The sequence below is a fragment of the Lichenostomus cassidix genome, chromosome 2 (genome assembly GCF_008360975.1).
Source record: "Lichenostomus cassidix isolate B80296 chromosome 2, HeHo_3.0, whole genome shotgun sequence".
NCBI lineage: Eukaryota > Metazoa > Chordata > Aves > Passeriformes > Meliphagidae > Lichenostomus > Lichenostomus cassidix.
This window is the reverse complement of record NC_139482.1, coordinates 51,967,168-51,989,664: the sequence shown is the minus strand read 5'-3', so window position 1 is coordinate 51,989,664 and position 22,497 is coordinate 51,967,168. Positions and strand designations below refer to the sequence as shown.

Here is a 22,497-nt window from a genome sequence, read left to right as displayed (position 1 = left end):
GTGCCAGCACAATGGCTTAACAAGCTAACAGGATAAGTGGAATATATTGCATTCAAGGGCTGGATAATTCTGTTAGCAGAGTGGGGGTTGCAGCTGAAGCACTGCCACTAATTAGGGGTAGATTTCCAAAGTGGTGCCTGGGATTATAGACATAATTCTGTCAGTGGCAGTCAGGGAGCTCAGATCCGCATTTGATCCTTTCAGAATTCACCCCTTGCATACCAGAGCAGCTTCTTCACTGAAGAAGCCAAGCAATGGAGTGAAAGGAGGCACTTAACTCAGTCCATGTTTGCCTAGTCAATTTTTTTTACAAAATAGTTTATTTTTAAATTCAGCACCTGGGAGGAAATGGGAATATTCACCCATTTGCAGATCTACTGAGGAATTCCCTCTCTAAAGAAGACGGCAGAATATGAAGTGTGAACTTGGGATGATGTCTGATATTCCCTTACTGTGATAAGATGCTTCATTGCTAAGCTGTAGAAAATGTAAGCAATTTTTCCACTTGTTCTGGAGAGTTGCCCCAATGTTAAGTGTTCAGTGAAGTTAAGAGTGCAACAGTAAAAGCCAACAGAAATAGGTTAGGGGAGAATAAATTTTTGAGGACTGTTCTGGCCTCCTGTGCCATGTACACACTGATCTATTAAAACAATAGCTCCAAGCTGGTTTAAACAGAAATCAGCAAGGCCGTTAACCTTACTTATTTTGCTTTAAATCTGCTGGCAAGTTCAGTGGTCTTGAAAAGCGGAGAACAGAGAACTGGAGCTTGAAGCAAGCATAGTACAGGCAGTGACTGGACAGCCTGTCTTTTGCACTGCAACACCACATTTTTAGCTCTGACACATCTAGCAATATCTTTTCTGTTTGCTGATGCACGGTTTGGGCTTACGTTGATTTTGAATCAAGCACAGGTTACAGCCTTCCCTTTTTGCAATGTTCTAATCTACTGCTTTTGATTCTCAGAGCCAGTGTGTACAAACAGAAAATATTTTACTGCTTCACATAAGTGTCTCCAGTCTTCTTTCATTGTAGACTTCCATCTTGATTATAGGTCTGGATAGTATTGCCTGGAAGTCTGAGCCCTTCTGAATACTTTGATATGTTCTTAGATCTACTTTTTTAAAGAAAAAATCTTGTGAATAGATAGTATTGCCCAGGCTAGAGCTTTGTCAGTTTACAGTACCTGACTGTTTAATCTGCATTAGGTATTACTCCAGTTACAATCTGTGCTGTCCGTGTAAAATATTCTAGGTTTTAATCAGCATCTTGTAAAATTGGAACTTGATTATACTGAGCATTAGGTCATGGCCATGATGCTCACCATGATATAAAGTCAATGAAAGCAAACAGGTAGTGCAGCACTGATTTTGATACCACTGCAATTTCCTCTGTTTAAATGGAAAAAATACTGGCTTATGTGAGGTAATTTATATCAGTTAAATGTTGCCATTCTTTTGCAGCACAAGCTACTGATACAGTAGTGCTTTGGCTATCAGTGAACAGTAAGGTTACTTAATCTTGGTATTTCTTCCTCTTATGGGAAAATAAAATTCACTTAGCGTTGTTGAATCGCTTTGTGTGAGAGCAGTGGCCAAAAATGTCCTCTTCCTTCTGGCAGAGGACAGAAATCCTATTCCTTATAGAGAGGAAGTGCGCAATAGAACACTATGACATAACAGTGTTTTCCTGCTCTGTGTGTGGGAAAAGGGGTAAGTGCTTGTATTTGTCAGCTGTGCATGTGTAGCCGTGATAAATGTATGTAATAAAATCCTATTTATCCTTTTTTGTATCAGCAGGACTTTAAGAATAGTTAAGTTGGGCTGCACAATAGACAAACATGCTAAAAGGAATTTAATGCTGCAAAAGAAGTTTTGCCAGCATGCTGCACTATTACTGGTCACTCTGGTGTCTAAAAGCAAATTTTCTTGTACAGCACCAGGTAAACACAGTTACAACAATTAGTTTCTTCCAGACCTGTATTCACACCATACCTGTGTCCAAAAGCATTTGCCTCACCATAACCTAGAGCAATAGGGAGGCTGAATAGGGGCACCCTAAGTGTGCCCTGTAAGCCACTTTATTTTCAGGAGCAAGAGTGTTGTCCTTGTTACTTTTCCACATATTTATGTAGATTAGTGAAGGAGAAGGTATTTTAGGAGATATTTTTCATTAGTTGTGAGACTCTCTGTTTCTGGCTTTCTGCTTAGACAACTTTTAGTGATGCGCCTGGAATTTTGCCTCAGCAAGAACTGATGGACTGTAATACTCCGGGATTTCTCAAGAATTTTTTTTGCATAGCACATACCATGGCTAAAGAGGAAGGGAGTCTCAGGGGCACCCTTTGCTAGTGTGAAACCTGCCTCCTTCCTCATTCAGGGTCACATATCTTCCTTCTAGCGTTTACAGGAACTACTCAAAAGGAAAAGTGATTCCAGGACAAGATGATTATTTTTAGCTTTCAGTCATCTCCTTCTGTCTTCTTATTTTGTCTGTACTGTAAAAATGAAAAGCACTACCAAAGCTGGACCTTTTCCTGAGGTCAGCAAGTCCCAGCAGGCTTGAGTCTGGCCTCAAGTACCTTCCTGTTTCACAGACAGCCATCACAGGTTCTGGTAGTCATCATTCAGCATGCTTCAGACGTTCAGAAACTCTGTAGCAGACCAGAATAAGATTTTACAGTGTGTGTTTACAGGAGCTTATTTTAAAGGAAGTACTGATGCTTCTATCTAGCTATTTGAATATATGTACTCCCATCAGTGGCAATGCTGCTGGTTCCAATTACATTCAAGGAAAGCAAAAGGAGGTTTGAACCCAGTTCAGGAAACCTTTGGTTTTTAGATATAGATTCAGCTAGGCTTGAAATCCCATCTTCACATCTAGATATAGCAGAAGTATGTATTAAAAGGATATTAATTCTGTTTTGTATCAGCAGGATATGTAAAATAATTAGGCTGGGCTGCACAATGTGCGAAAATGGCATTATAAACTAAAAAATATTAAGCTAATCCAGACTGAGCTCTCACTTCAAGGGCATAAAAAAGCACAAAAGTTATTGAGGGAAAATCACATTTTTTCCTTTTCATGTGAAGGACTTCAAGCCCATAGGATGTCAAGTGATGAGATGAATGTTGTCTGTCTGTCAGCTAACTGTGTTTTAAGAGGCAGTTGAGAAGATAGAGGGGTTTTTACCTCCTGGTGACTAAATTCAAGGTTTACTTACAGTGACAGAACTCCCAATGTGATTATATTGCATCCACTATAATCAGTCTGGATTTTTTTCATGATAAATGGCAAGCAGGAACAGTATGACCTGTGCCTGTCCCCATCCCAGGCCTCAAGGTTGTATGAAACCCAGTTGATACAGGGCCTGGTGAGCACTGGTGACCACTCACCCTCTTTTGTCCTGCTCTGCATCAAGTGCAGCCTTGTCCTCATTACTGGGGACAGTCTGGTATTGCATTCAAAAACAGCTCCAAATAGCTCTTTTTATTCTCAGAAAATCAGATGTAATATTGGAAGACTTTTCTCCCCTGAAAATCAGACTTAATGTTGGGAGACTTTCTTCCTTCCTCCCCTGCTGTTCCTTCTGACTTCTTGAAATGCCAGTATTAAAATATAATCACTTTCATGGCCTTCCTATTACCCTTCCCACTCTTTGAGAGAAGATGTTTGCCTGCTCCTGAGCCTGCTCTGGCATGTGCCCTGGTATACCTAGGGCCCTGTATCCTGGGTGAGAAGGTGCTGTGTATGTGTGAGGAGAGTGGAAAACCAGTACCTTCAGACCACTGGAGGATGAAGAGCACAGGTTTGTGATGGTAGAGCTACACAGGAGGTTCAGTTGTAAGAAGTCTTTAATGATGCATCCCAGGTCTCAAACCCAAGGACAAAAGTCTCTCTCCTTCAGCCTTTCTGCCCTTGCTCATCCACCTGGCCAGGAAGAAAATCGGAAAAGCTTCTCCAGCAAATGTTTCATATTGCTATATTTAAGTACAAGGCATTCTTCAAATGGCTGCATGTTGATGTAGTGCTGCATCTCAGAGAGTTATGCAGGGGTCAGCTACTGAGGATGGAACTCGTTTGCACAGCAGGGCTGGCTTTTAGTACCCCTGATTGCATGGCTGAATGGTGAGCACTTGACAGGACACTGTGGGGTGCACCTGCTTCACAAAACAGAAGAACCCTCCAGGAGAAAATAAATTTATTTTGTTGTTGTTTCACTTACGGGACTGGATGTGTTATTACTCCCCTTGAATAATGGCCAGCTTTGCTAGTGCAGGTTTGACCATGCTAAGGATGTTTTCCCTATACCAGGATTTGCGTCAACACTCTTCTAACTGTCTCGATAGTTTCATTATTGTAGATGTGGTCCCTGAAGGGTCATTTATTAGGAACATATTTTTAAGTTTTGAACAGGTTTGCAGGATCCCATCAGATCCACCCCAGTTTGCTCAAAGTGTAGTCAGCTGAACAATTCATACTGACAAGATGTATTACATATGTGGCAGAGCTGAAAAAAAACCCAGAGAAATATTGAAGAATAAGAAGAAAGCACATTTTGCAAATGTGAACACATCTAGGTTGGTTGGTCCAGTTACCATCCTGGACAAAATCATGAAAAGACCATAGAAGTAAGCATTAAAGCATAATGTGTGATGTCAGGCAGTGACACTCTATGAAAATGACATGTTGTCAAGGAAATGTCATTGTTTCTTGATGGGATCACAACTTTGGCTAATAAGGGTTGCTGAGTTCTTCTCACAAAATTCCCATAGTCACATATATTCTGATTTAAATGTGACTCTATCCAGAAATCAGTGGTGGGTTCAATAAATATATTAAAACCTACTTAGCTGAGAAGGCCAATAGTGCTATTGCAACTAATTAGCTCTGATCCAATAGGAATGTTTCTACTGGAATTTATTCTTAGTCCCACTCTACTCAGCACCTTTTATTCCATTTAGATAGTCTGGAAGAAACAAAATGATTATGACTAAAAGTCAGGTCAGGAAGAGCCCATTATTTCATAAGGTTGTCTAAATTCAGCCCATATATTTTTGATCTAGGCCTCATCTCTGTTGGGTTGTTTAATCCCTGCTAGCTGGGGTGCAGTACCCACTTGCCCAGGTTTTGCACTATCTGGGGGCAGAGAGCAGCTTGTTTTCTAAGTTAAGCTTGACTACACAATATTTAATATACTGAGCAATGAGTCACAGCTGAGTGGGACTTCAGTTACTGTTTCCCGTCAGAAATTGGAACTTCACTGCATAAATTCTGTTTCTCTTTTTTGGCTGAAAGCTGAATGGCAAGAGTGACATGGAGCTGCTGCTTCCTGGGGGCAGAGCAGCACTTGGTTTGACTCCAAAGTCAGTGGGAAGCAACAGTAATAGCAGCACCTCCCTGCTGAACTTGGAGTCTGACACCCAATGGCATCTCCTTTGCCCTGCTCAGGGGCTCCACATGAAAACTGCTGGTGGTGGGTTTCTCCTGACACCCCAGACACCCATAGATGTCCTTGCTTCCCACTTCTGATCACAGCCAGAAGGCAGCTTGGGGCCTAGTTTGTACAACAGGAACTTACCAATAAACTTGCTGAACTGACATTAAAAACTTAATTATGGAGTACAAAGAGTAATATAAGGGTTTTTAATTTTTTTTCCCAGCTCACTCTCAATGCATATTGTTAGCATAATTCATAATATCTTTTTTGTGCAAGGTACTAGTAATCTCTCAGTCTTTCTCACAGGTATGCAATAAACTTTCTGGAACAAGATTTTCCATACAAGTAATAAAATGTTATAGAGTTGGAAATTATTTCAAGAGATGATAACTACATCCTTATCCTTATGTACTACTTTTATCTCGTGATTAATAAGTAGTTCCTTTTTGGGTAAAGAACTGCTATATTTAAATTACAGAAGTATTTTTTCATCATTCTGGTTTTTTAAGGAAAAGCTTCTAGGAAGGGATGACTTAGGCCATTAATGGTTAATGGTTATCTAGATAAAAACATGGTTTTCATCTCTGGTCATATAATTGATTCTTAGTTGTAAAACTAAGAATCTGTAAAGAAGACAGTTACTAAACAATTACTCTGTTCAAGAGTTGTTGGAAGCTACTTTTTCTCATAACTCTTTATCTTCCAGCAGATTTTTAAAAGCATCACCAATGAAGACTCAATCCAGGGACAAGGAAGTCGGAGACTGATAAGTTTTTCATTGTCAGGTAAGCCACTGCTGATAGTTTTAAGCCCAAAGAATTGGTAACAGAAGTTACTAGAACCTTTCATGTACACGTGTGTAAGTATATGTATTTATATATCTATGCATGGATTCTTTGTATGTTGCTCTAGAAGTGACACTGATACAGAGAATAAATGTCTGTGATTATTGCCATGCTCTCTTCCTTCAATGAAAGTTACGTGCTTAAGTGTCTTGTTCAAGTAGAGTTTTCGGTTAGGTTTTTCTGTTTACAATTAAATATGTAGGTCAGGGAAAGCAAGATCAAAGGCATATGCTTTATTTACAGAGCAAAATGTGATTTGTGGTAGTACTCTGTCCCTTGGAAAGCACATCCCACAGTCATGGTCTGGACCTGATGCAGATCCATGCACTGTGGTGCAGAAGCTTCTCTGTATTACTCAACAGTGACTCTCAGAATTCTTGAGCCAAAAGACTGCTCTCACTTCTCTGCATTTCTTGAAAATGCTCATCCTCATTACTAAGCATGTCACTGCAGGTTTTAAACCCTTAATATCTTTCCATGTAACGACTATGAACCATTTGATCTGGCTTTGGTAAAAACAACCTCTACATCACGTCTGTAGACAGAAATCAGTTTGTCACAAGAGAGTGGTTATGTGCATGGCACTCATTTTGGAGTTTTATGTTTGTTGGTTGGTTTCCATGCTTTTTTAGCTCCTGGAAGACAAAGATGCTTGACTTGACTTGGAAAATTCTTTGAGCATGTAGTAAAAAGAGTTACCCTAGTTCCAAAGTTTTACAGGCATAGGCCTTTAATTGTAAAATCTTACACTTCAACAAGCATCTCATTATATGACTGGTTTTGGCCATATGATTTCTTTCAAGCTTCCCTCTAGTAAGCATTCATGTCAGTGCTTTTCCAAATTAGGTAGCCACTGTGGTTCATGAGAGGTTGCATATGATACACAGCAGATCAGACTGACATTGGGCAGGGCATTTATAACACATGACTTTTGCCAAGTTGCACACTGGACATCCACCTATCAGTTGATAAAACCACAGGTTTAGCTCAACAGAAATGAAAAAGTAGACTTAATATTTTTTAATGTCCATAAATAATCTTACGGAGAAAAGGTGGCCCAGAACCAGTTATAGTTTTTCATTCTCTCAGATTCTTCAGCTCAGTTAGCCAAGAGGTGTCAAGAGTAGTAATTTGTGAGACTGCTAAATAATGTGGTCTCAGTGGGCCCTTTTATAAACTAAAGTATCTAATTTACAGCTGGATTTAAAGTATATAAAGACCACACCTCATAATACATTTGGGATATCTTATTCCAGTCATTCACAAGCAATTAATCTCCATATCTATCACATCCATATTAACAACATCATCACAGCCAGGTATTCAAAAGGCTTTGATAAAATTATTTGACTATTATTTTAGCAAAAATCTATGGAATAAAAATAGCTCCATTTCAGTCTTTCTGAAATTAACACATTAGCACATCACAAGGATTTATTTATTACCTTCTTAGTCAACACTACAGAAACAAAATGTTGCCTCTCTCAAAGCACAATTATTGCTATTCCTATATCTATTATACTAGTTAATGAAGTGCAAATCAAGCCAGACCTCCCAAAGGCATCAGAAGGAACTGGGATTCCTTTCCATTTGCACTGCTATCTCAGCAGTAACCTCTCTATTGTCACAAGTCCTTTAAGATTATACAGTTTTCCCTTTCGATATCTGTATTTTGGTATGCTATCATCTTCAGTCATTAGTTTATACAGTCATCAATTAAAAGTTAGGTTTCCAAATTATAGTTGATTTTGTTGCAGTTAAAAAAAAAGCGGCAGACCATTAGTTTGACTGGAGCCCACTGCACCAACACAGAGCCATCACGTCCTAAGCAGTCTGTCATCTGAAGAATGTGAGAGGAGCTATGCCTTCTGCCATATAATTTTGTTAAAAGAAAAAGTTACTAGAATGGGAGACAAAAATCTCAAAGTATGCCAAATCCCAAGAAATGCTGAACAACATCAGTGCATTGCAGCTGACTTGTATTGCTTTCTCTACTGCTGAGACAGTCCAATGAAGCCCTATGTTGAAATGAGCTGTGTTGAAACACGTTTTCTTCTAAAAAAACTGCTGACAAAGTGTTTTATTCTTTCTGTAGTTTATTGAGTATTTGTTTGGACAAAATCCAACTGGTTTCACTGGAGGGCTTTTTTGAGAAAAGATTTCTGGATTGAATAAAAATGTCAAACAATGAAGAAGGTGTAAGATGATCCTTCAAGGCACAAGCGGATGACTAGCTTCTTGAGCATGGAAATAGCAGAGAGTGTGCACTGTGTCACTAAAATGGCTTTTTACTTCATGTTTGCTTCCTTGAAGACTGCAAGTTGGTCCTATGAAAGGCTGATTCAGATTAATAGATTCACTGGCAACACTGATCTCAAAGAAGATAATTTCCCATGATTAAGCTTCTTAATAATTTTTGTGATGACTGTATTATTATAGCTTTCATTATTTAAAATACCAAGAGAAATTCTTTAAGTCTAATTTAGCTAGAATGAAAAAAGTCTTTAAGGAAAGCTCAGCAGTCCACTTTGCATTTACTTTTCAAATGTGCCTTTTCCGCTGTTACCAGTGAATGTCACACTTCTGATAAGGTGGCTGAAAAGTGTCAGAGCTCTCTTGCATGAAGTACAGAAGGAAAAAATGTGCTGAGCTTTCCAAGATTTAGATGTACCAATTGTTTCACTGCAGGTTTGTGGTTTAGCAGCAGTAAAACTTAAAACCAGTCTTGTTGGCTGGTATATTTAGAAAATGTTATCATGAGGTTTGCATGATATGCTTCCTAGCTCTATGTTGCATCAAATAACTTTTTCCAGGCTTTACTATCTCATGTGTTTACACACTTTACAAGTGTTCCTGGGGAACAAATTACCAGAAGATCTGGATATATCATGGACATTCAGACACGTATCATGCCTCTGAGAATGTCATTAGTTGTTTTTGTGTGGCTTTCAGACCAGGTGTTCAGGTAATATCAGCTATCAGTTTATAAAGGTTAGAGCATAAATCACAACTGAAAATAGTATAAGGTCTGCTAAGGGTTATTATGACAGTAGTTGTTAGCATGAAAGGTTTGTTCAGATTGCAGATATATAGTTCACTTTATTTTCCAACAATTTTTTTAAAATCCCAGTGACTGACTTTGTAAGTACTAATCCCATTACTTTTTCTTACCCATCAGATCTTGTGTTGAGGTAGCTTTTTACCACCTCCGGTACACCTTGGGTCTACCAAGTACTGCCATGCTCTACACTAACAGTTTGAAAGGTCTCAGAAGGCTTTGAATTCAACTACTCCATTATCCTATTTAACACAGGACACCTTGCCTCCATGGAGGTGAGCTTTGTGTAAGTTTCGCTCAGACATATCTCACAGACAGGCGTGTCGCCAGGATCTGAGGATACCGAGGGATAATTCTTCACTCCAGTGGTTAATCACTTGCAGTGATAAAAACACCCCCTTGCTGTGATAAACTGTTCACATAAGTGGTTCAGAATTATTCTGTGTTTTCCTTCTTGATGAAGGTGATTTAAAAGGCAGCCTGTCTTTCAGACATTTTAGAATAATTAATTCCACTACACCTTTTCATTTATTGCTACACATATTTTCTACTTAATACCTTTGCTGAACTTCATTTACACAAATGAGAAACCCTTTTGTTTTTCTTTTAAGTATTTACAGCAAAAGAAAAAATTCTCCTCTTTTTCACTGTCTTTAATACTTTGCCTGAGAGCCCTGTGACAGAAACATTTTGGTTTATCTGATCCACTTAGTCTTTTTCTTAATTCTCAGACCATAAAATACCTCCTTGTGCAACTACATTAGCCTTTTCTTTTTTTCCTGCATTATATTTTAAGTGAAAAGTGAAGTCTGTCTATATGACTGTAGATTTCTAAGAGCAGAAAGAAGCACTTTGTTTAACTTCTTGCATACCATCAGTTGCAGAATCTCATTCAGTAGCTGAGCAAATCAGTCATCTGTTGTACTTTACAAAGTATGTTCCTCAATTCCCCTGCATTGGTTTGCTGTGTTGGATTTTAAGATTTCCTATCATTGCACATTACTGTTTGATCTCTAAAATTCCTTAATATTTGCTTTTTGAAATCTAACTAATACCATATGCAATACTTCTGTGAATCCGTGCTTGCTTTCTTCAATAAATATGTGTATCATACACTGCAGCATGAGTCAAATTGACATTTCAATAAATGCAATATTGCTGTCCTCTTACTATTGAAATGTTGTTCCACTGATATTAACTAAAATAGTTTGTATTGCTTTAAAAACACATGGCTGAGAGGCAGAACCTATGTTCCTCCTGTTGAATCTCAAGCCAGCAGGGTTTTGTTGTTTCTTTTTTTTGAAGCCATGCCAATATCTTAGGTAGCTCAGCTCAGTAGATGAACTGCTGCCCTCTAAGATAGGTTCTTCTTGATCTGTCCAAGTTCTGCAAAAGAAACACTCTACAAAAGAAACATTGACATTATCAGTACCCTGGCAATTACCTTCCCTCATTGGTAGTCAGTCCAGATACCAGTCCTGTTCAAGTATATTTTTTCCATGTCAGAACTTGAGCTGATAGCTCTTTGGGAATTCACAAAGGAAATCTGAACGGAAATCCTGAAGCTGTCCATTGACATCCTAATTAGCAACTCTCCTGTTGTGATGAATTATGAAGATGGTTTATTGTACTTTGATACATGAACTATCAGGTTCTCAGTAAGATGACTGCATTTTTTTCTTTCTGCCATTAATGAACAGATCATAGAGAGAATAAATTCCATTTTGGTATTCCTCAGGCTAGATCATAATGTAAATTGACTGTGGTCATGCCAGTGACATAGAGGTTTTTCCAGTGTCCTGTTAATGTCATTCTGGGCAAGTTGGCCTAACTCAAGATGTCTTCATTTTCTCAAGGGGTTGGATGGCTTATGAGGTATTTGTCTCATTTCCTGATCCTGAGATCATGAGGCTAACATGCTAAATATAAAAATGTGAATTCAGTGGGTTAACCATAGAATTTCTCAGGGTAATAATGTCTTTCATAAATGTCAATATAGATACCTGCAAGGCTTCAATTGACATCACTTGGATGGTGCTTGGGAACACAAAGGATATTCAATATTTGGCATTTGTTGAAAGGAATTTGCCTTCTGTTTTAGAATATCAGTATCAGTTTCTCAAAGTTAGTAGCTCTGCTACTTCCTACTCTTTGACCCTTCTGTTGGTTTGTAGACTCTGGCTGCTTCAGTGAAGTGGAATATGCACCATCAAGAGACTAGATGGACTGAGTCTTCTTGAAACACATCTATAAACTGCAGAGAATAACCTTGTGAGTTATTTCTAGGAAAGCTCTTTCACAGCTATTGGCAAAGTCATCCCTTGGGGAGAGCTGCTTTCAGGTCCCTTAACTTACTTCTGACGTATTGATGACCAGACTAAATGTAATTAATTTAGAAAACAGACTGCTCCAGAATATGGTTATCTATCTGATTCTCCATCCTTTTCTGTCATGCTCCTACATGGAGCATGGGTCTGGTCAAATACCTCGTTATGTCTGCAGGGAATTGAAATAACATCTTTATGGTAGTTTTGCTCATCATTACTGTTAGGGAATCTCCTTGCTGAGCATGACAAAATGTGACTCTTTCCTCAGTTTTTGATAGCTTAATGACTTGTATTGAGGCAAAATCAAACACGGTAAAATACAGATGTGTTCTAGCTGTGGTTTTGGAATGACATCTCCACCTGGCTCCAATAAATACACTGGTTTACCACAAGAACAGAGTCTCCGTTACAAGGCAGACAGGGAAGTCTATGGCGCACCTGGGGACAGAGGGTACATGCATGCAAGTGACCTAGTGTAAAGCTTCCTTAGGTTTCATCCAGGCACCTGGAGATCAGAAAATATGGAAAAAAAGCTCTGAAGTTGGAACAAATTCAGAAGTCACTTGGGGACAGCAGCAGGCAGCAGTTAATACAAGACATTTTCTCCAATGGAGTGAGCCTACCTGGACTAGGGTGCATGTACTTAACAATTACTGCAAGTCTGTGTCAGTGAAAGTCTGTAATTACTTTGTCTTTACCTGGATTCCTTCATCCTGTCATCTATCATGAGAGATGGCCTGACATTATTAAACTGTTAGATGTATATAACCTCTTTCGCACTAAAGTGTGATCTATGACTAAATAGGTGACTGACATATGGTATATTAATAACTTTTTTTAAGAGACTGGGTGAAAATACACCTTTGTAAAGCATAGATGAGTTATCTTTGTAGCATTTCTCATGTGCCTCCAAGACACACACTATAAAACTACAATGTACAGCAGGGTATGTCCCAGCCTTCTGGAATTCATTCATTCAACCAAAGATTTAAATTCAATTAGCTTCAGACCTTCACTTAAAAGTTTTGTATCTTCTGAACCTTTTTTCTGAAGATGATAGGGAAAAATATTTGCATTTGTTCAGGCAGAATAGCTGGCATTCTTCTGCTGGGTAGTTGCACAGGAGTGGTAAGAGAGTATACGAGCCTTTGACCACAACAAGTTACAGCAGATAGTTACAGGACCTACAGAGAGGTTTTGCTTCAAATTAAATAAAATTCTGGTTATCTGTAGATATCCATGTAGCTTTATTAAGAGCTTTTTCATTTTTGATTTTCAGTTTTTCACAGTCATGAGAATTTGTGGTGAGATATATAACTGGGATATTTTTCCTTGGGAAACCTATATCTGCTAGCCCTATTCATACTTTGGACAATAAAATTCAAGTTTCTAACTGACTTTTTAACAAAATTTGTTGTATTATGGTATTTCAGCAAGAAAATGACACAAGTAAAATTTCATGCTGTGTGCTTAGCTAAATTACTTTTTTTTCCCCTCATCCGAATAAAAAAATTAGTCTCTTAACTGAGGTTAGGAGTACCTTCATCTTCATGGCTGTGCTCTAATTCCCATAACTGGAAAGAGGCTGGTAGGTCATCATAAATGTATTTTCTTTATGATATATGATATATGATATATAAATATACACACTTGAGTGCTAGATATTTTCTGTCTATCAATAGATCATTTCTTTACTCAGTGGTACCCAAAATTAGCATGGTCTCTCTTTGAAGGAAAAAGAAATCAGAAACATACACAGCAATGAATATTTCAGTTTTAGACTATTTTGAGGAAATATCAGAGAGAAAGAAAATAAGATCCCAGAGGTCTTTCTCTGCTCTCATATCTTAGCAGCCTAAACTAATACACTGCTGGCCCTTGTCATTCATACTGCTTTTGCATTCTTGGTTTCTATTTCTTGAATGCATTTTTAACAGTACAACTTCCAAAGCCAAAGTGTTTGCCATACAGCATTTCAACAGGACTGTTAGACGAGATACATGCTGGTTACACAGAGATTGTGCACTCAGAAAAAAAAGGAAAAAAACCAACATTATCTGTTTGAAGCACATAATTTTGTGTGATGGCATTGCTAGGACCATGGCAGTACATGTGTTCAGCAAAGTACTTTCAAATCAGCTCTTAGTAATTATGTTCTCTATTTTTTGATTTGTTACTTGTTAGAGAATGTCTCAAGAGTGAGATTCTTAAAATGCAGTCTGTTTCAAGACCACCTGACCCACAGCTTTTAAATATCTGCAACATGAATTGTGTGGTGGAATAAATGATTAAAACCAACAGAAAGAAAAGCAATTCTTTTTAACTTGCATGCTTTATTGTGTTGGCTATTACCATATGTTAAGGAGGCAGCATATAACTGAGTTTGATATAGCTATTTTCTGGAAAAAATACTGATGATGGTGTGCAATATGTATGATTTTCAAATTCATCCAAAATATATGCCTTGAGGGTTTTTCATGATCTCCCACAACCTGCTGGAATAATTGGGCTTTTAATCAGAAGAGAATTAGAAGACCATGAAAATTAATGTTTTCAAAAACTGCCTAAAAGAAAAAATGCGTCTTTAAATTGAATGTTTAGGTATGCATCCAAGCAGTTTTGAAAACCATCTTGTCTAATATTTTTTTTTTATCTCTCCTATACAGCAAGAGAAAATGGGTAGAATGCAGTACAGTGCTTATAGCCCAATGTGAAATAAAGCTTTAAACAGAGGAGAATCTCCATGCAGAGTGGTGGAAAATAAATTAGCTACTGAACTCACTAATAGGAATAAGTGCTTATATGTTCCAAAGAAAGCTTAGAAATGCATCTGGAAAAAGAGAAGACTGGAGGGTTCAGTCTGTGTCTGTTGAGCCAAAATTAATGATACACCAGCAGATTAGTTTGCATTTCATTGGCTACACAGGATAAAGTTATAGTGGGCTTTGTGTCTTTCTTCAGAATGTTACGGGGAAATATTCAAATAAGTGCCTGGACATTTTTTTGTGTGTACAACACATATTATGTTCCCTGGAAATTCTGCAGCTGTAAATCCCTGCTTAAGATCTGGACATGATAGACAAGAGTTTTCCTAAGAAGAAGTTCACCCTTGCAGGGAAGAAAATGATTTAAAGTGGGAAAAATGTAAAATGACTTCTCATGTAGGAGAAAAGTGGTGTAAGAGCTAAGATTTGTAGAATGGTAAAATTAATACCTAGGAAAAATGACATCCATTGTCTACCAAATGCCATGACTTTATGATTGGATGACTGGATGTCTTTTTTAGAGTAGTGCTTCCACTAAAGTCAGCCTAAGCAAGTTCTCAGCTTATTAGAAAAATTAGTAGATCACTTGAAGTTGCATAAATATTGATTTAGAAGCCGAATCAGTCTGCACAATCAGGCTATAAAATTGCAGTTTCATTATATACTAATTTGTAAATCCTAAATCACCAGATCATTATGATTTGTCATTACACTGCCTCACAATAAACACAGTGAGTTTTTTCACATTCCTGCCATATTACCAGTTCCCTATACACTGTTCCTAGCATCCCAAAGAGATGCCTAGAATGTGAAAAATAATCAGGTTCTTTACCTTCTTTCAGATTTCCAGGCTTTTGGTCTGAAGAAAGGGATGTTCTTCAATCCAGATCCTTATCTGAAGATTTCCATCCAGCCTGGAAAACATAGCATCTTCCCAGCACTTCCTCATCATGGACAGGAGAAAAGATCTAAGATCATATGTAACACTGTTAACCCAATCTGGCAAGGAGAGGTAAGCAATTTGAGAGTTGAGCTGAGGCTTTTCTTAAAACGTGGACATAACTCTAGTACTATCCCACTTTTTTTTCTTTTTTTTTTTCAATTTCTTTCTTGGCTAAATATTTGTTTACCTATCTGTGTGTGATGTATTTCATGACTACTTGTCTCAGTACAAAAGGCTTAATTAGCTACAAAGATGAGTGATACATTAAAATTTTCAGTATGGACTGTATTTCATTGGTGTAATTAATGAAGTTGTTAATTATTGAAGGCCTGCATAAAACAGAATTGAAAAATAAACTTGCATAGTATGAAAGGCTGCCGTTAGATTGTCATAGTGTTCTTACACAGAGAGGAGACATTATATAAAGCAGAACAAGTATAGCATGCAAATGGAGAGAAGCAATGTGATTGGAAAGCATCAGTGGCAATATAAATCAAAAGCAACTTTGGCATGTTTGGCCATCACCTTGAAGAAATAGTCTCTAGTCTGCTCCCTTTTGTTGGAAGGACTTGTATGTAATAATGAGATCTGAGAGTTCGGTTGCTGCCTGCTGTTTTTAAATTACATGTGAAATGGCAATAGGCAGCAAAGAATAAGGAATCTCCTTGGAATTAAAGGAGCATGACATACTGGGTGTGATTTACTGGCATGCTCTGTCACATCAATATCTCCACTGCAGGAAAAAGTAAATAAATATACTGCATAGATTTATTCAAATTAAAATGCAAATTGTAAAGTAGCTTAGGGATAATTAGGTCAAACTATATAGACGTGGAACTGCGAGTGGGCAAAACGACAGCAGAAATGGCATTGAATACTCCTACCTGAAGAAACTAGCTACCACATTAGGTTATGTGACACGTGGGGGAGCTTATATGGCTGGGGGAACGATCTTCAAATTAGTCAGAAAAATAAGCCTTCTAGCATGACTTAACTTAGGACACTGTTATGAGGCATCTACCAAGTCACAACTCCTCTGTGGAGCCAAGCATCAGATGTATCTGGTTGAGAGATCCCAGGTCCAGCTGAGGACGTTGTCAAGCTGGAACTGACATGGAGGATCAGGCAGTTGGCAGAGACCTTTCAGTGAAGTGCATAAGACACAGACCTAGAGAGGAGCAGATATGAAGGGGAAACTTGCTCTGTATGTGTGGGAGACTCAGTACCTATGAATGTGGCCCTGATAAAATGTCATGGGTGTCTTCTCCTCAGGCCGTGCCAAATGGTTGAGTTTGTGGGCTGACATTTCTTTTCCAAGTGGAGTTTGGCAGCAAGAAAAGGAGGAACTATGAAATAGCCTAATTATGGACACGGGAAAGCAAAAGAGCACAGTTGGCTTCCAGCTTCGCTCTTCAGCCCCCAGGTTTTCTTGGTAGCCTGCAAGCATGCTGCTTCTCCCTTCCTGTTGTAGGCCTGTGAGTGGCAAAGGAGAGTAAAAGAGCCAAGCCGTGGTTCAGCATGTTTTCCTTCTGCCTTCTCCTCAGCTGAGACTGAGATGTTTGACTGCATGCATTTGTGCTGCAGTCTGCAATCAGCCCATCTGTACTCTTTGTTACTGAAAAGCTGCACTGGTTTCTTCTGCACAGAAGACCACAGGCCTGATTTTCTGCAGCTTTGTCCCTTCATGGGACAAGGGGAGAAGGAAGACTGAAAACTGTTGCTGATCCATGGTGGTAGTCATTCTTCTGTCCACCCTTTTCACTGATGGATGTGAATATATGAAGTGACAAAATACTGAGGACTCATGGCCATTTCACTAAGAGTATCAGTCACAAGTTGGTTTTGCAAAAACAAATTTTAGGCAATGTATTATTTCAGAAGGTTCATTCTTTTCATGGATTCTCTGTCACTCCATGTGAATAGAAGGCAGATGTTCATTTTTTTCAATTAAATTACCTATTTGATTTGTGTTGGATGCTAAACTTGAAAAAACGGGAATAGGGAAGTAAAATTATCAAAATATCTGCAGACTAGGACATTTATGTATGTTCTTGATTACCCTTGAGCAAATTCAGAAGTGAAAGAGTCAATTCAGTTTTGTAGGGCTTCAGCACCAAGAGTCCTACAGACTAAAAGATGACTGATTTACTTATATTAATTTACTTATATTATTTACTTATATTAATTTCTTCTGGTATTCTTTCTCATATCCTTTACAGCCTTCTCTCTTTGTATAGTAACCACCTGCATTGTACAAACACTCTGGGAGCACCGTGGTGCCTCAGGCAAATTTTTATCTGTCTCATGTAATATTGATGATCATCTTCATTTCCCAGGCCGTTCAAATGCTGTTCAGCACAAGTTATCCTGACACAAAGCCACTCTTCCATTGCTCTGATTTGCAGTACTTTGTGCAAGGGGAAATGGAAATTTTGTACACATGAGGAGTAGGAAGTGACAATTTGACACTTGTAGCAGGGCTCTGCATAGAGGTGAAAGAGCCCTCACTCTGAGAATTGTTTGCTGAGACAAGTTAAAGCCCAGGTGGTATCTTCTCCAAACCTTGTGTACATCTAGTGGAATTGACAACGGTGGATGTTGATCATGGCTCTTCTAATATTGATATTAAAAAAATAGTGATACTATTCCCATATTGTTTAATATTGAAACAATGTGTCTGCTGTCATACTGTTTGAAAAAAGCTCCTTTAAGAAGATTTAATTTTTCGGAAATCAGTAAAGTGATACACAGTTCAGATAAGTAATAGATACTAGGAACAAAGCAAAGTGGTTTAAAACGTAGTTCACATACCTGCAACTGGATAGGAATTTCTCTCTATGGTTTTGCAGATAAAGTACTTCAGACTTCTGGACTTTCCCTTAGACGTGTTTATGGTATTTCTTACTTAACTATGGCAGCTTGAGCTGACTATTTCCCCAGTTTTTGTTTTATTTACTGGTGACTGGAAAGAGAGTCCTGAGGAATGGCCAATGAGATGAGTATAAAAATTGGCTGATGCAACCATTCAGCATATTTAAAGTGATAGGAAGTGTGATCTGTTAAATGACCCACCGAATTTCAACTCCAGTAATCTAACTCTGGAGGAGTAGATTGCCTTAAAGTGGGAGCCCACTACTAGGTTAGAAACAATCTCAACTTCCTGCAACTTCACTCCTTGTTTCTTTGCCTCAGCTTTTACAAACACTGTTAAATTATAGCTGAGACAAAAGAGTGTTTGGGATGGCTGCCTTATCACTCTGAAGACAGCCACATTTCACTGGTGAGTTAATTGATGTGCATGAGCAGAGAGCAAGAGCACTCAGCAAATAGCAGGTAGTATGTCAGATCTGATACACAGATTTACAGTATTTTCAGCTGTGTAGCTCGTGCTCTCTGCACCTCAGATAACTCACAACCTTTCAAAAATATTGCATTTGTATAATTTCTCACGTAAGATGTCTCTTGGGATTGCCAATGCAAAATCAGAAGAAGAAATCACTCAGGGAGTTGAACACCAGAGGGAGGTGGTTTGGGGAGAGATGGCGTTTGTAGTGCTGGCCATCAACAGTGATAGAAGAGCCAGGTTTGGATGCTGCTGGCAGGAATGCCTAGATGCAACTGACTGTCTGAGTGCTGGTCTGTGACTGCTTTTCTTAATGCAGAGCTATAACTCGGGCACTGATTCTGTGATCCTGAATGCTGAACTGGTGTGTGATAGACCACTCAGCAGTTCTGGGATGCAAAAACACTTTGCCAAAGCAACCAGATCATGCAATAAGGGGTTTATGTTAGCTCTCTGCCTCTCTAGAGGGTTTATGTTGACTGATACAAGGGGTGCTACCTGATGCAGCACAAACGTAGAATCATACAAGCAGGGTATACTTGAGCAAAGCTGAATCTTTCTGGAATAGAGAAAAACCATTGAAGATCTTTTAATATATTTGAATCAATAGTATGAATTTAAACTAAAGTGGGTCGTATTTGATCTAATTTTGATCTAATATCCAGGCCACTAGGATGCTGATTGTCCTACCATGGTCTCACAGAATCATTCTGTAATTTCAACAGAAGTCCAAAATAAAAGCAACAGAAACATCACACTGATTGAACTCCTTATTGTTTAACCTGGATAAGCTTTTCCCCCTCTACCAGCAAATACAAAGGGATAGGCTGCAGAAACTTGGAGGCCTTCGCACCTAAGCATAAAAACAATAAATAGGTGAAGGGAAATACAGATCCTGAATTTAGTATGAGTTTTGCCAAAGGTGTCATCAGGACTGAGTAAAGCCTTGAGGGTTGTAGCTCCACTGTATAACATTTCTGTACACATATCCAGGTAAAGAGTAAAACATTGTTTGACCACACAGATAAGCCGTAGCTTTACAGCTGCAGATTTTTAATATCTGTTGATGATTGAAGTCTGATAGCCCAAGACAGCTTTAGCTTCTTCAGCAATGGATTATGGTGTGAAAAATCATCTAGATTTTCTTTAGGATGTTACTCTTCTAGAACTGCATTTCACTTGTGACTTCTTCATCTAGAAGACTATCAGTCTTGCTAGCTTTGTACACTAGTGCTGTTGAGAGTCTGAGATATTTTCAGTCTTTGATGTGCTAATAATTTTGTAGATAATTCTGAGATGAATCTGTGGGAGAAACCCAGAAAGCCAATTTGCTGAAGGCCCTGTCCAACTTTGAAGAAATTCAATAGATATGATTGAATCAGACTTTAGAACACCCGCATGTATTTATGTGCACTGCTTTTATGATAGGGGAAAAAAATAAAATCCCCAACAATTGTGCCATGCCAGAATAAAGAACTGCATTGGATTTGGCTCCCTGCAGTCACTGCTGGGTTCCAGCAGTCTCTCGTAGTAGGCATAGGCATGTCCCCACCCTTGGCAACAGTGGAGCTCTGCCCTTGACAGTACTGATTGCATTATTTTGTCTTGTCACTATGGAGTACTGTAGAAAGTTTAAGAAACTGGAATTCTTGATGAGCTTATCCAGATGTTGGTGTAAGTAATGTTGCATGGGAAAGTAGTGACATGTAGAAGAGGTTTTTGAGTGGAGAACAGAGTAATACAGATGGGGAGTGGTGTGTGCATTATGACTCTAATTGTTTCACTGAAGAACTTGAAACAAAAAGCCCATTAATGAAATATTCAGCTGAAAGAATAAATTTATCTTCATCCATCGAATGTAATTCATAGCCTTTTAAGATTTACTACTGCTTGGGTCATCCCATGATTGATATCACAAATATATTTTACTTTTAATTCTATTGCTTATTCAACTCCAAATCAGGAGCCAAATTTTTCCTGTCACGAGCATATTAATTTATCTCCCTTTATTATACTGTCTACCAATTATTATACTGACAGTTTTTAAAGACTTTGACTTGCCCGTAACTTGTCTAATTGGTGCTAATGGACATACTTTGTTCATTTCAACAACTTTCTTGATAGTGTTATTAAATCACTGGGATCCATCTGTATTCACAGATGCAAACAACTTTGGTAAAAATAAAACATGGAAATTAATCATCACCAGTAGCTGACTTTCTATGAAAACTATTCCAAGCTCTGGAAATGGTTCTGATGTCTTATAAATGGGTGCAGATGCATTCTGCCAGGTCAGCATTAGCATGGGCCTTTGTCCTTTACCTTATATGTCATGCATTAAGGATTTGTTCACATAATTAAATTAATCATCTGTGTCTGTAAAACCATTGCTGGTCTGGAACCAAATAGGCAATGAAAAGTAGGTTCCAGTCTGAAACTCCTTCGGTGGTGTTTACTACAGTGTTTTCAGATCATGCTTGAAGATGCCAGCAGTAATGTAAAATCAGATTTACATTTAGATCATTGAGATGGTGTGAGAGTATGAATGTCTCAGCTGATTCTAGGTAGCTTTGATTCTGATCTGTGTCTCTGTGAGAGGGACTCTGCAGGAGGCAGCTGTGTAAAATCTGTGTAAATGAGAGGAGAATCCTAATGACTTATTACTGACTGGAGGCCAAAGTGATGATACACTGCTTAATCCCAGAAGACTTAATATGTTTATATGTTGCTGTGATTTTCTACATCATGCCACTTTTGCTCTTTCCTCTCCCTCCACTTCTGTATTTCTATGGAAGTAATTAATTATAGCTTGTTGATTTTTGGTGCCTGAGAAAATATCAGCTGAAGCTTTTCCACTGGCAGGGGCATTTTATAAGGATGAGCCTGGTACAGATTCTCCAGTGTCTAATAAGATATGCTGTAATGCTGCAGCTCTTCTCTTAGTAAGGAATTAAAAGGATCTCTCTCTCCCATCTTACTCCCTCTTTGCATTAAATGTGTAGGAACAAAGTAATCATTGAATTTCTTGCCACTGTAACAAGTGGGACAGGCATTGACAAATGGCTGAAGAAATGAGGAAAGTAGAGAGATGTAATGACTTTGCATCTAGATCTAGTTTGTTTCCTCCTACTCATCATAATTCCAGAGAGATGTAATCACACCCTAAAAAGGAAATAATTGAAGAAGACACTGAGAAAATAATACACACACTAACTTGTTCTATTGATCATGGCTCTTAACAATTCACTGGGTCCATCTATAATAATATTTCCATTCAAGAGATCTGTTTCAGAGCAAATCTCCTGTTCTCCCCACCAAAGACACTGCTTGTCAGTCCTGGAGTGTGTGAACTCAATTACTCTGAGCAGAAGGGAAGCGAACAGATGTGCTTCAGGAGTGCACCAAGCTCTTTTCAGACAATAAATGGGAGTTCAATCCAGGGCACCAGCCTGGAGTCACTTCATGGTAAAACCCTTGCAAAATGTCTGGATGGGGTAATCAGGTGCACAGCACCAGCTGCTTTGCTCTCCAGATGCACTAATATTGTACCGTAAGTCTTCCTAATGCAGACATGGCCAAGATATTCCAGAGGTTAGGAAACATCAGCCTCCACAAGGCCTCCTTTCTGTAGATCGTGACAAGTGCTATTTTTCCCCAGTATATGAGGAATCTTCAGTCATCCCTTGTGTTCAGACATTCTGATTGTAACTTCTTTTTAGGAATACTCCTGACAGATAACCATTTCTAACAGTCCTAATAAACATTTCTAGAGGAAAATA

General features: G+C 38.5%; 1 protein-coding gene across 6 annotated transcripts in view; it reads left to right on the top strand.

Moving 5' to 3' along the window:
- The window catches only part of HECW1 (HECT, C2 and WW domain containing E3 ubiquitin protein ligase 1), a 250,791-nt gene that overhangs the window by 153,106 nt on the left and 75,188 nt on the right, over window positions 1-22,497 (top strand). For 4 of the 6 annotated variants that reach the window (XM_085051545.1, XM_085051541.1, XM_085051544.1 and 1 more), the window contains 2 exons: window positions 6,144-6,222; window positions 15,275-15,444. In XM_085051545.1, coding sequence (XP_084907671.1) covers window positions 6,144-6,222; window positions 15,275-15,444 — 249 coding nt within the window. The remainder of the gene's footprint in view (window positions 1-6,143; window positions 6,223-15,274; window positions 15,445-22,497) is intronic. The other 2 variants (XM_085051546.1, XM_085051542.1) reach the window with 1 other exon arrangement.